Source organism: Larus michahellis, chromosome 16 (genome assembly GCF_964199755.1).
Source record: "Larus michahellis chromosome 16, bLarMic1.1, whole genome shotgun sequence".
Lineage (NCBI taxonomy): Eukaryota > Metazoa > Chordata > Aves > Charadriiformes > Laridae > Larus > Larus michahellis.
The window spans coordinates 1,444,205-1,460,268 of NC_133911.1; the positions used below are offsets into that span (position 1 = coordinate 1,444,205).

The 16,064-nt window shown below is 53.7% G+C and overlaps 1 protein-coding gene across 2 annotated transcripts; it reads right to left on the bottom strand.

Moving 5' to 3' along the window:
* Positions 1–512: 512 nt before the first annotated feature.
* Positions 513–15,647, bottom strand: PPIH (peptidylprolyl isomerase H). 2 transcript variants are annotated; one of them, XM_074560665.1, is made up of 10 exons: positions 15,532–15,647; positions 14,010–14,074; positions 13,389–13,412; positions 12,838–12,882; positions 12,327–12,369; positions 10,189–10,281; positions 8,559–8,646; positions 7,355–7,395; positions 5,975–6,061; positions 513–1,088 (listed from the first exon to the last, which is right to left on the bottom strand). In XM_074560665.1, the coding sequence occupies exons 1-9, from the start codon at positions 15,595–15,597 to the stop codon at positions 5,993–5,995; spliced, it is 534 nt and encodes a 177-aa protein (XP_074416766.1). In that variant the 5' UTR covers positions 15,598–15,647; the 3' UTR covers positions 513–1,088; positions 5,975–5,992. The 2 variants fall into 2 exon arrangements, with proteins under 2 accessions (XP_074416766.1, XP_074416765.1); XM_074560664.1 differs by lacking the exon at positions 513–1,088 and adding an exon at positions 4,144–4,336.
* Between the last annotated feature and the right edge of the window lie 417 nt (positions 15,648–16,064).

Genomic DNA, 16,064 nt, shown 5'->3' on the forward strand with positions numbered 1-16,064 from the left:
GCCAGCGAGCCCATTGGTTCTTCCCCTCCCGGCCACCTCCCCTCGCCGAACGCCTATTGGCGGTGGTACCTGCTTTTCCCCAGGAACGCACGCCCATTGGCTGCTCCGCCCGCGGCTGCCAGGCTCGCTTTTCTTACCGGCCTACCCGGAATCCCCGCCCCCGCGCTCTGATTGGCCGCTGGCGCCGCTCCCGCCTCCAACGGGCCCCACCGGGGAAGTGCGCGCGACCATGTGGCGGCAGCGGCGGCGGCGCCCGGTGCCTCCCGCCCCGGCAGCCCCCGATACCCGCCCGGTCCCTCCCGTCCCCCTCCGCCCCGATAGCGCCCCCCCCAGTCCCTCCCGTCCCCTTCACCCTGGCCGAGCGGCCGCCCCCGACCCGCTATTACCGGGACCCGGACCAACGGCTGCGCTGGCGGCGTTTCCCCTCGGTTTAAGGACACGGGGCAGAGCCACGCTGCGGGCGGGCGGGCCCCGGTAGACGTGTTCCCGTTAAGAAAAGCCATCATCAGAAAGGAGGAGCCTGTGAGCGTTAATTAACGGCGGGAAACGCGGGACCGGGAGACATGGCGGAGCTACTTAAAACGATTAATTACATGCCGTGTAATCACCCCCAGGAGAAGGGGCAGCCGGGCCCGGCGGAGGCCCCAGCCCCGTGTCCCCCAGGCGAGGAGGGGACGGGGACGGGCCATGGTGGGCGGGCCGCTCCCGTCCCACCGCCCGCGCCGGTGCCGCTCCGCTGATTGCACCCGCCGCCTCGTTGGGCCCCGGGTCAGAGGGCTCTGAACGGGCCGGTCTCTAGGCTTTTCCTCAGCATCCCGCCCTTCCCGGTGGAGCCGGGGGGGCCGCGGGGCAACGCCCGTACCCTTCACGCCCAGGCAGGCGGGAAGCCGTCACCGCTGGGTTCTTCATCCCCTACGTCTTCACCTTGCGGCGCCTCGGAGAGACCCAAGAAGATCTCGGCTGGATTCCCCCGAGGGAAGGCGCAGGGGAAACCCAGCGTCCTCCTCCACCAACTTATTTTCCTTGGGCACTTGGAAAACGTGGTTGTTGGCCACAGAGTCACCGCCCTGCCCTTGGCTGTGCGGTACCTACCGGGGAAAGAGGAGGGAAAAGTCACCAGCAACCACCCAGAAGGTCACTGGGAGCCGACCTATCGCTCCACCATCTTTGCGACCAACATGAATCCCCCTTGGGATCAGCCCTTCCAGCATCCCCCACAAATTACCGCCATTTCCCCCATCCCAGCGTGAAGAACGGAAGCCAGGGACCCAGTTCCCCACATTACACCACGGCCAGGTCAGGGGCTAGATGGGGCTGAGGTGAACCCACCACCACTACCAACAGAGGCTGCGTAAAGCTATCTTGGTATCACAGAACGGTTGGGGTTGGAAGGGACCTTTAAAGCCCTCCCAGCGCCACCCCCTGCCCTGGGCAGGGACACCTCCCACCAGCCCAGGTTGCTCCAAGCCCCGTCCAACCTGGCCTTGAACCCCTCCAGGGATGGGGCAGCCACAGCTTCTCTGGGCAACCCGGGCCAGGGGCTCACCACCCTCAGAGTGAAAAAATTCTTCCCGATATCTCATCTAAATCTCCCCTCTTGCAATTTAAAACCCTTCCCCCTCGTCCCATGGCTCCCCTCCCTGCTCCAGAGTCCCTCCCCAGCTTTCCTGGAGCCCCTTTAGGGACTGGAAGGGGCTGGAAGGTCTCCCCGGAGCCTTCTCTTCTCCAGGCTGAACACCCCCAGCTCTCTCAGCCTGTCCCCACAGCAGAGGGGCTCCAGCCCTCCCAGCATTTCCGGGACCTCCTCTGGACCCCCTCCAACAGCTCCGTGTCCTTCTGCTGTTGGGAGCTCCAGGTGAGGTCTCACCAGAGCAGAGCAGAAGGGGAAATATCTCTTCCATGAGATCTCCAACTCAGCTAATGAAGGAAAGGACTTTAGAACAATAATACAATCCCGCAAGGGATCTGCATCAGGATTATGACCTTGATAAAGAAACTAGAATGATCTCGAAACTGGATGATGCTCAGTGAGTCCATTGAAAAAATAAACCTTAAAATATAATGTCAAATAGGGAATCCACTGTGTGAGAGACCCTAGAGGGAGAAAACTGGGCAGAAAACTTCACGTTTCAGTCATGAAGCCTGTGAGGACGTCAGGTCTATGCACCTACAGAAGAAAACATGGTCCACGTGATGGAACAGACCATAGTTCATGACACGGCAGTCTTTTTTTTTTGGGGGGGGGTGGGGGGGGGTGGGGGTAACACTGCAGGGCCCAGAGGCTAATCTGATCCTCAGATGAATACAGAGGCAATCAGAAACGCCATCTCCAGTTGCAGTATCCACAGCTGGATGAAGATGCTGGAGCTCAGAGAGAGAAGATCCATCACCTGCCCCACAGGAAGAGCTTTCAGGACTGGCTGCAATCAACGTAACTCAAGGGGGACTTCATCCCAGGGGAATTAAACCCAAAACCACGGTCTCTGAGAAAACTTTCAGCCAGCAGATAAGGAACAGCAAGATACATAAGCTGGAAAGCTGAAACTCTGCACATTCAGTGTCGAGTAGGGACCTGTAATGGGATATAATTAGGCATTCGAACAACTTTCAAAGGGGTTGTAAGGGATTTGCCGCCGTTAATTAATTTGGAGAAGCTCCGTGACCCCCGCTACGTGGGCAGTGAGACTAGCTGATCGCAGTGACACCAATACATCAGGCTGAGAAAGCGTTGCTGAGCCTGGACCCGGAGATAAGCTGGTTTCCCTGGCGAAAAAGTACAGGGAATTTGGGTAGCTGGAGCCGGAACCGCAAAGCTCAGCACTGCGGCTGGCAGGCACAGCTCCCCCGGGCCGCCCGGAGCCAAGCTCCTGCCGAAACCCCATAGGGAAGGAGCATCTGGACACATTTCCTGAGCAGGACAGCAGCTGAGTTTGTCCCTTTTTGGTCATCTCCGTCTCGCAGCTGTCATCCGGGTCCAGTTTTCCTCTCCCTACTGGGAATCTTCAACCCTCATCTCACAGGAGAGAGCCCTCTGCAAAGTCTTTTTGGGGCTGGAGAGGACAGGGATGGGATGCCTTGGGTTTCTTTCATCATCTGATGTTCCGCAGGTCCGAGACGATGAGATGCCTCAGGCTGGAGAGAAATGAGCACGAGCGTCTTCAGCAGCTGTGCGATCCCACGAACGGGGACCTGGAAATCCTGACAGCCAGAGCCTGCTTCAAGAACTTTAAACGGCCACGAGATAAAAGAGCAGACCAAAGCCAGAGCCTGCAGGATCCGTCCTCCAGGCCGTCAGCGCTCGCTCTCTAGCGCTGGGTAACACACCAGCTGCACCTCCCCCAGCCAGCCCCACACAACCCGCTCCTGCTGCCCGGGGAGCGACGGGACGCACCCGGATGGGGTGAAGCGCCTGCACGCGACACAACAGACTTTGTCCCAACTCTTTTACGTTTAATCTACCGCATGAGAAGCCTCACCCTGCACAGCCCAGCCCCCCCGAGGGGTAGTTTATTGCCCCCCAGCAGGCAGGTGAGCTTGCAGCCCTAGGCTGGGAGAAGAAAGTCAGTTTTTCCACCAACCTGCAGCCTCACCTGCGCTCTCTGTGACCATGCAGGATAAGGAGCCCTGATCTCTATTTCTGCAGCTTAATCATTCTCTGCCTCCCAGCCCAAAGCCCTGCTCCAACGCCCTTGCAGCACCCGCGGCACGTTAACAGCCCCACGGCCCAGCGCCGCGATGTGCCAGGGGAGGTTTTACAAACGCTCCTTTACAACGTAACTCGCCTCAGAGCCCAGCAAACTCACGTTACTGGAATTCCGCGCCGTGCCGATTTCTTGTGCTTCAACAAGGCTGCGCGTAGAAAGGTTCTGGAGATTCCCAAGATGCCAAGAACCTCTCTCCAGGCAGCCGTATTTACCTGCCGAGTAAGGAGCTGGTGGAGCACGGCACTGCCACGCTCCTTTCCGCCCTTCTTTCCCATTTTGCAAACGCCCAGCAGCAACGCCCCCCAGTACCAGGCACAGGACCACAGAATTGTTCCCTGCTGAACCAGTCAGGGATAACGCGCGCTGCTGAAGATGCTATAGCCCTTCTCACCTGAAGAAGAATCTGTCCCCAGGCACGTTAACTGATGTGCACTGCACGCATATTTAACAAAATCCTTTATTTACATTCCAAAACGTTAAAAAAAGAAAAGATAGGCGCCAATTATTAAATAATTTCAGGAGAATGTCGAGAGCATGGATCTGGCCTGCAGAGAGGACTGGGGCAGTGGGACAACTGGCTGGAGCTGGAACTGCGTGGAGCCAGCACAGGCCTAACCACTGGTGAAGGAGCACTGAAAGGAAGAAGAAAGAGGTCCGCGATGCCGGACAGCCATTCCCGACTCACCCTACACCAAGCAGGACTGTGCAGTGACACTGGGTGCTGCTACAGCGATTTTCAAGTGAGCGCTACTTGCTGCACGCGCTACCTCACGCCAAGCCTGAGCTAGAGAACTCGGGAGTCCTGCTGGGTCTCCACGCCTGGCATCTGCCCCTACCTCTGGGCTTAAACCCAACAGCGCCCATTTCTCCTGGCTGATGTTAAAGGATCTGGACAAGTAACGGATTTAGCTGTCTGAAGTCGGGCGAGACAAATGCCGTTCTTGTCTACAGGCAGCTGAGAGGCAGCAGGGTGCAGAAAGGCAGTTCCTAAGACCTTGGCTGGGAAATAAACAAGGTGGCACCAGCCTCGTACCTAGAAATGAAAAGCTTCCAGTCTCCAGTTGGATATTGGCCGGAGATCATCTGCTCCAAAAAAGAAACGATCAGCAAGTCTGGGCCTGAGGACAACCCTAAAGGGGACCTGACCCATCAGCGCGGCTCTGCCCTCCTGCAAGAAAGCCTGGTAACAAGGTTGTCTCTACCTTCAAAAGCCCAGAAATGCCACCAGAAGTACCAGGGAAATGGGAGAACCATCACATTCCCTCTTGTCACTTCATCAAATAGGAGGAGCTCCCAAGAGCCTGAAGCGCTGCAGATCTGAAAGACTTTATTACGGAAGCGGGGACGCGTCTTCGTGGGCAATTCCAGATGTCTCTGGATATCGTTTAATGGAAGGTCACCAACTGGGGGGGATTTGCTTTTTGTCAGTGCCTGCCCGCCTGCTGAAATTTGAAGAAATCAGCAACCAAAAGGCTAATACAGCAGATTTTTGACAAGCTGCAGCCTGACACATTGAAATCCAGACAGATTTGTTTAAATGCTTGTGGGTTTTTTTTTTTTTTACGGTGAAGTGGGCGGACAAATGGAAACAGAATACTGTACGTTAGCCTGAGCTCTGTCTTGAGCCTATTGGTTTAACCAAAACGAAGCCTGAAATAAGAGTAAATGCTGGAAAAAGCAGCAGTATTTTTCTGAGTTAAGGTAAGACTATGTAACATGATAATTCCTCGGCCCTTCAGTGGTGGCAGTCCTACGGCTGTACTGAGCGAGGAGGCTCAAGTCCTCTCTTCCTCCTCTTCTCTTCTTGATCCCTGCCTGCCCCCCACAGGGATGCTCTGTTTTCCGTAGGGACAGGAGAGTTCACCAACCTGCAGGTCAAAGTGAAGCCCCCCACGCCCCCAGATGGGTATTCCAGCTGGATTCCTGCCGCAGTTCCCTTTCATCCACTGGTTTCTAAAGCCGAGGTCTCAAGGCAGCCGAACCCCATCCCCGGCACAGCTCCCACATCCCCTCTCCCCCTTGACTGCAGCTGCAAACTCTTATCCCTCAAGCGCCGCCATTGGTGCTCGTGTAGCTCAGAGGGAAGCCAGTTCAAAGAGTTAAGCTGGCAAAAAACCTAACGCTGTTAGAGAAGCATTTTCTGGCGTTTCACGGAGCTGAGTCAGCGCTCTGCAGCCTCCAGTGAATGGGAAAATAAGGCAAGAGAAAAGCAAGGAGCAGAGCAGCCCTGAGTTCAACTGCAATGGGTGCCCGGGAAGACCGAGACTTACCGCGTTTCTTTCATTGCTTTACATTTCCCCACACTGAGAGATCACAACTGGCAGCTTGGGTTTGTTATTCGGACCCGTAGGCACATTCTGGGGACAAACAAATACAGAACATTAAACGTTACAAAAGTGCGGCAAATCCAGGGAGCGATGGGCACTTGAAGACTGGCTAAGAGGTGTCCATGCAACATCAGGCACCAGGAAATCCAGACACAGCTCCCAGTAACAGAGAAGCGTTTTGGCAACGGAGCCGGCCGTGAGCGGGTGAACTCTCTCTGCGCGCAGAGGTTTGGGATACAGACCAGACCCCGATCCTTCCAACGGGAGGGAAGGAACAGAGCAAGAACTGGAGAGCTCCTCATGAGATACAGCAGGCGTCATGTCACTTGAGGCTGCTCTGGCTTAAATCTTTTAATGTTACTAATTGCAGCCGACACAGGCAAAGCAAACTTGCATTTGTGCAGAAGGGGAATCCGAATAAGAGATAGTCGCAAAGCAACCCTCCTTCTGAACGTCTCGTTCTGCTGGACTCGGCTGCTCTTTCATGAGTCTCTTAATTATTTCCTTTCATTTCCCCTCACCGCCGCGCTGCACAAAGCGGGCACAGCACAACCCTTCCACCGGTGCTTCTGGCAAAGAGGGCTACCAACACCCGGATCGCATCATGCTGTACCATTCATTACACGCGACCTTTTCTCAGTTGAAACAGTTGTCAGCTCTATGTTTGTCCCACTTTATGGACCCTCTGGCGGCAGAGGCCCTTGCGCACGTTATCCCACGCGCGTGCCACGAAGTAGCGTTGGCTCTCTCAAAGAACACGCCACCATTTGTTAAATCTACTCGTTATCCTGCCATGACACCCAGTCACAACGTCGGTAGCAACCACCACCCCTGGGCGTATTTATCTCCAGCTCCTGGAAGCCCTTCAGAAGGTCCGTTTAATTTTTCTCGTTGAACTTGCTGATCATGGATCAGCAGAACTGATGATTTAGCACCCACTGAATAATCCCAGGCAGTGGCACAGAAGTGATCTGCTTTACGCTCTTGTCTGAGTTGCTGATGGAAGAGCTTTTCAATTCAGCTTCCTGAACAAATGCAAAGCATTGCAAATAAAGCCACAAGAACACAATCCCCACTCAAAGACCAACCAGCAGCCACGAGAGCACAGCATTTCTAAAGTCAATCTACATGACAGCCTTTGCCTCAACAGATTTCCTGTTATTTTATAACAATGACATCCGATAATGCGAGTTATCAACCCTGATATTCCCCTGTTATCCTGTAAACAGACAGCAGGAGAGAATAGAACAACCCTTGTTAATCCTCTACGTGACTTTCCAACGTGGACGTAGGCAAATAGGGAAATAGGCAAATTCAACTTACTTCAATTTTTCTCATGACCAACAGCCCATCGACAATTTTACCTAGAATGAGAAAATGTACCCACTTCAATGCGGCTGGTTTTCACCTTTGCTCCCCCCCCCATCACAGGTATGTGCATTTTTGTTCCTTCTGAAAAGTCTCGTGCAGCGTACAGCTATTGGGCACTTCAGGTTTTTATTACTGATCTTTAACCTGATACAGGAAACAATCCCCCTTTAAACATTTTCCACATTCTGAACAGATTAAGTGCATTTTCCCATCGCAGGGGTGGCGTGTGTAGAAGTGCAGGTTTTGAGACCTGCCTCCACTAGCTGCGCTAAAAGACAGCATGAACCACCCACCAACACACCCTCTGTAATGATGCAGAACCAGCAATTAACAATATCAGCGTTACTTAAGAATCAGAGGAAGTATTCAGCAGGAGATCAGCTCAAAGGCCAGCCTTGAAATCCTACAGCTCAAGCGGCAGGTGGGAAAAGTTCGCGGATGGGGTTTCATAGAATCACTATCATAGAATCACAGAATGGTTTGGGTTGGAAGGGACCTTAAAGCCCACCCAGTGCCACCCCCTGCCCCCGGCAGGGACACCTCCCACCAGCCCAGGTTGCTCCAAGCCCCATCCAACCTGGCCTTGAAGCCCTCCAGGGATGGGGCAGCCACAGCTTCTCTGGGCAACCTGGGCCAGGGGCTCACCACCCTCACAGCAAAGAATTTCTTCCCAATATCTCATCTAAATCTCCCCTCTTTCAGTTTAAAACCATTCTCCCTCGTCCTATCGCTACACTCCCTGATCAAAAGTCCCTCCCCATCTCTCCTGTAAGCCCCCATCAGTTACTGGGAGGCCATTATAAGGTCTCCCCATAGTATCTAAAGTAGCTAAAAACTCCACTGAAAGCTCAGTCCTCTCCGAGACTGCAGAAGAAAGGCATCCCTTCACCCATCTGTCCCTTCTGCACTGGCACAAGGATTTATGTCGTAGCGTGATCAAGGAACTGATCTAAAGCTAACCTGCGAAAAGACCTGGTTCACTTCAACAGCCATCCACCTCAGGTGCTGGCTGCACAGATCCCTCCCCTAGCACAGGCGAGGGGGGAAGAAGCAGCAGTCCACGGCTATTTTAGCAGCAGTCCACGGCTATTTTAGCAGCTGCGCCACCGGGAGTGTCCGTGAGCTGGTAAGCCGGGCCCCCGCTGCAGGTACTCACCAAACACAACGTGTTTTCCATCCAACCAGTCACATTTGGAGCACGTAATGAAAAACTGGCAGCCGTTGGTACTCGGACCGCTGTTTGCCTGGGGGTTGAGAATGGCAAAATACAGAAAGCGTATCATGAAAGACTTCCCCAAACTGAAGGCAGGCGCATCTCATCACAGGGAAGAGCTGTCGCTCTAGACGCAGCCCGGCTTATTATTACCTTATCGCTACACAAACCAAAGGAAGCAAAATATACACCTGCAGGAGAGTGTCCCCGGGCTGGGACGTGGCACACCGCCAGGTCTGGTCATGCCAGCGAGCACAAGACCCACGTCACCAACTTTTCGTTATACGAAAGCACGTTCAGCACAAGACTGTGCTGAAATCCGGGCTCAGGAGCATGCTCCTGAAAAAAGGCAAAAATCTTTGGCCATGAGTGCTTACTGCTGCAGTATTGTCCCAGGGAAAACTGAAAGCCAGGAATCCAGGGCCGAAAAAAAAGCAGCCGATTTCTGCTATTTGGAAGGTTTCCTCAGAATATAAAAAATGTCTGTTCTGATGATCAGGATGAGAAAGGCAACGATCGTACTGGCACGGGGTTCACAGGTATGGCGTCACAAAGATGTGAAATTTAATTCACGCCCAAGCGCAACACCCAGAGCATTTGCGCTCTGCTAAGAAAACATCTCTGTAATGCTGAAGTCCATTTCAATTTTTCAAAGCTCTTCTGACAACGAGGAGGTACTAAAGCATATTTCTGTGCTGAGAAATGAACTGGGCAAGTTTTGCAGCTGTCACATTGGATCCTTTACTCATTGCTAGCCAGCTTTGGAAGGATCCAGCTGGGATGGACCATGGTTTGGCCCAGCAGAACGACTCCAGAGCCAGGCCACTTTAACACAAGGCTGGCAGTGCCAGCGTGGGATCCCTTCTCCCTCCCTATGGTCCACTGGGTGCCTAGCTGTGTCATGACACCTCTTTTTGGGCCACGTTTTGAGCTGGATGAATAACTAATCCAAATGGCGAATGCCCAAAGCAAGTGGTTTTAAGGGCAGGGCAGCTGGAAGAGCTGGGGAAGCAGCAGCTGTGGATGGGAACGCTGAAGCGCTGGCTTTCTATTGCAAAAGTCGGTGTACTGTTCCCACCAGGCAAGGTGCAAAAGTTGCAGTTTTTCCTACAACGTCGAACAGGAAGCATATGTTATAAAAGATACCACGGTAACGCCGCTACGGCTTTGGAACTCCCAAATCTCTTTGTTTCATCCTGGTTGAGGTCAGTGTCTGACCAGGGAAGGGAAAAAAAAAAAAAAAAAAAAAACACACCAAAAAACAAACAACCCACCACTTGCCACCGTATGAAAACTGTAAGAATCGAGCTACCCTGAGCGCTGGTCAAAGAAAGCCTGCCCAGCACTCCAGCAGGTAAAAGAGAAAGGATGCTGCAGGATCAGGACTCCCGCGTTACTCAGCGCATTAACACGAGTAGCCTTCTGACTAGCCGTTACAAAGCCGGTCTTTCAGACCTTGGGTGCAATGGTGGAGATTCCTGTTGCTTGGCAAAAACCATATACGCTTAGGAAAAGGGCACAGAGAAAGTACTAAAAGCTTTTTAGTCTTATAATGTCGTTATTTTATACTCACCATAGAGAGCAGCCCAGGAGCAGAGTGTTTCAGTTTGAAGTTTTCATCCGCAAAAGGACCCCTATATATACTGGCTACTCCAGTGCCGTCTCCCTGCACGAGAGAGGCGCCCCGTCAGCCACAGCATTTGCTCTGTAGCAATTCCTACACAACGATTCCGTTTAAAAATTACATTTAAAATCCCCAAGCAAAAGGACAGGGTTAAGCTCAGCCTAGAACGGACGCTGTACTGCCATTTATACACACCAGCAGCGAGCGCATTCCATGCTTTGTTTCCGAAGAGAGACAGTGACTGGTTTCTAACTACACAGAACGTCGTTTGCCGTCCATACGTTGGCAGAAACCCAGGGAGATGGTAAGGACTAAGCCCAAGCCTCCCAGAGAGAGATGGAGACAAGATTCCTTGGTATGGACCCACCCGGACTTGGCAGGAAAAGGGAGAGGGATGTAGAAGCATGGGCTGGTGTGACAAGGAAAGCAGAAGCGGTTGTGTGGGAAGTCGGCTGATGGTAACGCTTACTTATTTCACCTTATTTTCCGTGACTACTGGAAACAGGGAAGTGATCTCTCTGTTCAGCAAGGACGGTTTCTAAAATACAAGGCTTCTGGGTTTTGCTGTACTTTCTATACCAAGTTGAGACATCTGGTACTTACTACAAGCCTTACCACTCAGATCTCAAGACACTTCTGCATTAAAGCAGCGCGGCCCACAACCGCTGCAGACTGCAAGCTTTGACTGCTCAGGAGTTTATAACTTCGCAGAAGCCTGACACGTGCTTCGCGTAAGACACACAACCCGCGGGGCTGCTGAAGGGCCACCCTGCCCTTTGGTCCAGCATTGCAGGGACACTCCTGTACAGTCCCAAGAGGACTGAGCAGGGACCTTTCAAAAGAACGGCCTCAAAGACGCTGCAGTGAGGAAGGCTGCAGGGAAAGCTGCAGAAGCAACGCAAACGGGTACCTCTGGCGCAGTCAGTTAATTTTACTATCCTGCCAGTAATTTCCCTTTCTATGTTGATTTTCTCTGTGTCACTTTAGCCCCATTTCTTCTGCCTTGCTGCAACCTGTCTCCCTCCCTTGCCTTCCTACTTAACATGTACTTTATTTATTAGGCCAAACTTAACAGGGAAATAAGATGCCAGTAATAAACCGTGTGTAGTGCCACATCTGTTGCTCTGCTTGCCTCGCCCTTGCTTCTTTTCCTCCTACTCTCTGCGGTTTACTTCAACTGTCGGCTCTGAGGCAGGAACATATACCCTCCCTTAGTGGTCAGCGCGACTGTTCTTGCTCCCCAAGTGGCTTTGTAATAAACGGAATTTATAAATGACAAATACCGCTGCAACCTGCAGTGCTTGTTGAGCGTCAGTGGCAGCCATAAAGCCCACCGGGACATCTGAGCAGCATCACAGTTAGCGACTACCTAAAAGTCTGGTGTGGCTGAGCCACCCCCTGCGCAGTCAGTTCTCTCGGTGACTTTCATACAACCAAGTTTTAGAAATTCTGGATTAAAAAAAAAGCTTTATCACCCCCCTCATCTTTTGAAATACTTCCAGAAATGAAATAGTTTTACTGGGTCCTAGGACAGCAAAGAGACCCTGTGGTCCTCCAGCCGTCCCCACGTACTCTGCTTATCCCCAAGTCAGCGCATGACCACCACTGCGGGCACCGAGTCTTTTCTATTTTGAGACAATTCACGAACAAAAAATTAATTTTGATTTAAACTACCTCTTGCTCTAGATGCTTGGTTCTGTACTTAGGGTCTCCCTGCACAAAGCTGATAGGAATTCGCAGGGTTTCTTGTTTTGGGGGGGGACAGGAGAAGGAGGAAGGACAACAGGGCGAAAAAAAAAAATAAATCTTTGCAAGTTTGAAAAGCCTCTAGCTGTGCTGCCATGCTTTTTTAGAGAGGAAATATTTTGGGAAGGAGAAGGTACGTTCACCGAAGACTCCAGATTTGTTTTCAAGTACATTACAGTCAGTTGCAGTAAGATGGCAGCAACGCTGGGAGGAAACCTCCGGTTACTACTGGGTACCTCAAAAGAGAGCCAACAGATCCCCATAAACCAGCACGAACCCTTGGAAACAGTTGCATATTATACCAGGTAGGAAAAGTATAAAAGGAGTATAAAAGTACGTACGTTTACAAAGTCACCTCCTTGGATCATGAAATCCTTTATTACCCTAAAGAAGTAAAACAATACTTAGTTCTCAGTAGAAAAATGCCCAAAGAAGCTCAATACGCGATAAAAAGAAGTTCTGCCTTGCAGCACGACAAAAGTTATCAGGTTCTATGAATGCTACAGTCTAAACTCTAGAATAAATATTAAATATTAATAATAAATATTTATAATAATAAATATTAACGACTGGTTGCTATCAGGTAATTTGGGACCCGTTGCTGTTTGACCAGGGATAGAGATTAGGTGACAGATGCCAGGCGATGATCTCTGACCTGGCACAGCAGGAACGGGGGATCCCTCCCAGCGCCCCCAGCGTACACATCGGGCAGCACCCCCAAACCCACAGAGGGACGCTATCGGCCATGACCCACAAATGCCTCCCAGACAATTAATGCCTTTGAGGCAGGTCTCAAAACCACACCGAGCTCAGACCGCGATTCAAATGCCTAAACAAACGCGGAAGAATTACCTGTGGAAAGTGCTTCCTTTATAACCTATAGGGACACCATCTTTCCTGGAAGGAAATAAAAAGGAAAATCATTGCAGCTTACTGGATATCCCCACACAAAGCTCTCCCAGGAGTCCAGAGCCCCCAAAGGTTGCCTTATACATTAGTAGCTGCCTTGATACACAACCATCCAACTCACCCGGCTCCCAGCTGGTGCTATCAGAGGCCAAGGCAAACCTCGAGTGGGCTCTGCGCATTAAATGACACGGTTCCCTACAACCCCCATCCCATCATCTTAATGGATCCTGCTGCAATTTGCAGCATGAGCAGGTGGGATTTCCAGGCAGGGCTTTTTAGAGCAGCCTGAGCATGAACAAAATCATGCCGAAAAAGGAAAAGTCCGCCATCTCCATGGCTGACCGAGCCTGTCACGATTTCATGAGAGCAGACTTCTGTAACTCTTTCATTTTGTATTGGTATAGTAAGAAAAACTTCCAAGTGAGCCTTCTTCCTACTCACCCAGCCTTGTTTCTCTGAGTAGGCTACTTAAAAGGACACTATAAGCCACTTACCTGAATTCACCCGTACAAAACTGCCTGGAAAACAAAAAAGAGCAGAGTGTGAGGCACACCTGAACTCCGAGGACACGGAGGGCTGCATTCAGCAAATATGCACCGAGTGCTGTGCAGGGCTTTCCTCCCTGCATCGGGGCTATGCCCAGTGGAACGGGAACCAGCAATAACTCCCCCCCACTCCCATTTGAAAATGTTCTGCAGTTGAGGAGGTCGGACGTTTAACACCGAGGTTCTAAAAGACTGAATGTAGGGCAGGCACCGCGTTTCACAGAGAACAAGATACACCCGTTTCTCCCATGGAAGTGGAATGTCCAAGTGGTACATCCTTCAGCCAGCAGCAGAGAACTCTACCATGACATTAAGGTACTGCCTTTGATAAATGCACCGAGCGTATCAGAAGCTCCACAGAGGGACTGGAGTCCTTCAGCTTCCAGCCAGACGGGCTGCCCCAGTGGACTGGGGCAGAGTCACATCTTCCTCGGAACGGCGAGTGGAGCAAAGCAGGTGCAGCGGTTCTGGGGGGCAGGCAGTCACTCTGCCATCAGAGACATTCCTGCACCGTAAAGCCTTCACAGCCCTGGTCCAGGCCGCGTTGCAGGACCACTGCCTGCTCCTTACCTGAAGTTCTCCGCCGTTTTGGGTACAACATCGGCAAACAGCTCGATCTTCATGCGGCCGACCTCCTGGGGGAGACAGCGCCCACATCAACCCTCCAGGCCCAGAACACACACACGCCAGCCTCCCCTCCCAGGCAACTCCCACCCAAATTCGTCCTCCTGCAACCACCCCCAGCCCTGCTACACCCCTCCCTGAGTACCCCTGCAAACCTCCCCTCCCCCAGCTCCGTACACCCCTGGGTGCTCCCCTACGCCCCACCACCCCCAGCTCACTCCCACACAAACTCAACCTCCTGCAAAGCCCCCCCATCCCTGCAAAACCCCTCCTGGAGCACCACTGCAAGACCCCCCCTTCCCCAGCTCCATGCATCCCTGGGTGCTCCCCTACCACCACCCCCCTTCAGTGCTCCCCTGCAAGTACCCCCGGTGCTCCCTGCCTCAACCCCCTTCAGTGCTCCTCCGCAGGTCCCTCCCAGTGTTCCCCCCCCCCAGCCCTTCAGTGCTTCCCTGCAAGCACCCCCCGATGTTCCCCTACCCCACACCACCCCCTGGTGCTCCCCTACCACCACCCCCCCTTCTTCAGTGCTCTGCCGCAGGCCCCTCCCGGTGTTCCCCCCCCAACCCTTCAGTGCTTCCCTGCAAGCTCCCCCCAGTGCTCTCCCACTCCCCCGTGCTCCCCCTGTACCCCTCCTCCTTCAGTGCTCCACCACAGGCCCCACACAGTGTTTCCCCCCGTTCAGTGCTCCCCTGCAAGCCCCCCCCCCCCCCCAGTGCTCTCCCAACCCCTTTCAGTGCTCTGCTGAACCTCCCTCCCGGTGTCGCCCCCCACACACGCCCTTCGGCGCTCCCCTGCAAGTCCCCCGGGTGCTCCCCCCCACACACCCTTCAGTGCTCCGCCGCAGCCCCCTCCTGATGTTCCCCCTCTTCAGTGCTCCCCTGCAAGCCCCCCCCCGGTGCTCTCCCACCCCACACCCCACCTCGGTGCTCCCCTACCAGCCCCCCTTCTTCAGTACTCCGCCGCAGGGCCCTCCCGCTGGTCCCCCCCCAACTCTTCAGCGCTTCCCTGCAAGCCCCACCCCGGTGCTCTCCCACCCCCCATTTCTCCCTACCCGGCGCTTCCCTCCCCCAACACCTCCCCTTTCAGTGCTCCCCCCGCCTTCAGTGCTTCCCTGCAAGCCCCCCCGCAGTGCTTCCCTACCCCATAACCCCCCGCCCCCGGCCCGGGGCTCCCCTACAAACCCCCCTCATTGCTCCCCCCCCACTCCCCCCTCCTTCAGACCTTCCCCACAGGTCCCCCCCGGGCTCCCCTACCACCACCCTAGTCCCCTGTGCTCCGCCGCAGGCTCCTCCCGGTGTTTCCCCCCACACACACTTCAGTGCCCCCCCACAAGCCCCCCCTCAGTGCCCCCCCACAGGCCCCTCCCGCTGCTCCCCCGCAGCCGCCGTCCCCGACACCGCCCCCGGCCCCTGCCGGGGCCGGGGGCGGTGTCGGGGACGGGGGCTGCGGTAGCGCTTTGTCCCACCTGCCCCCCAATGGTGACATCAAAGAAGACCACGGGGTTGTTGGGGTTGGCCGCCAGCACCGCCATTGCAGCCGCCTTTGCCGGAAGCGGAAGTAAGTGGCAGCGGAAGTGGCGGCGGAAGCGGAAGTGGCTGCGGGAGGCGGAACTCAAGGCGTTCCCTTAGCGGCCCTGTGAGGATTTGGGGTTATTTTCCGTGTCCGGGGGTATCCGTTATCGCTCCAGGGATGGCTTTATGCTTCCCAGAGGCAATCCCCTTATTTCCAGGGCCGGGATGCTGCCATCCCTCCCTGCCGGCTCCCTCCATTTCACCCATTGTTTATACACAAAATATTCTCATCATTCTGCCTGCCTAATCCATCACTCCACCTAGACCTACGTACTCATTAGGATGACCGAATAGCCTTTTTGCACACATGCGGATCAAATTCTGGTGCGTTGGCCAAACGCTTCCGCGCAAGCGTGAGTGTCTCAGTGGTCGTTTGGGTAAGGAGACCCTTCCTGACGTTATCCTTTTAACGTATTGAGTCATCTCA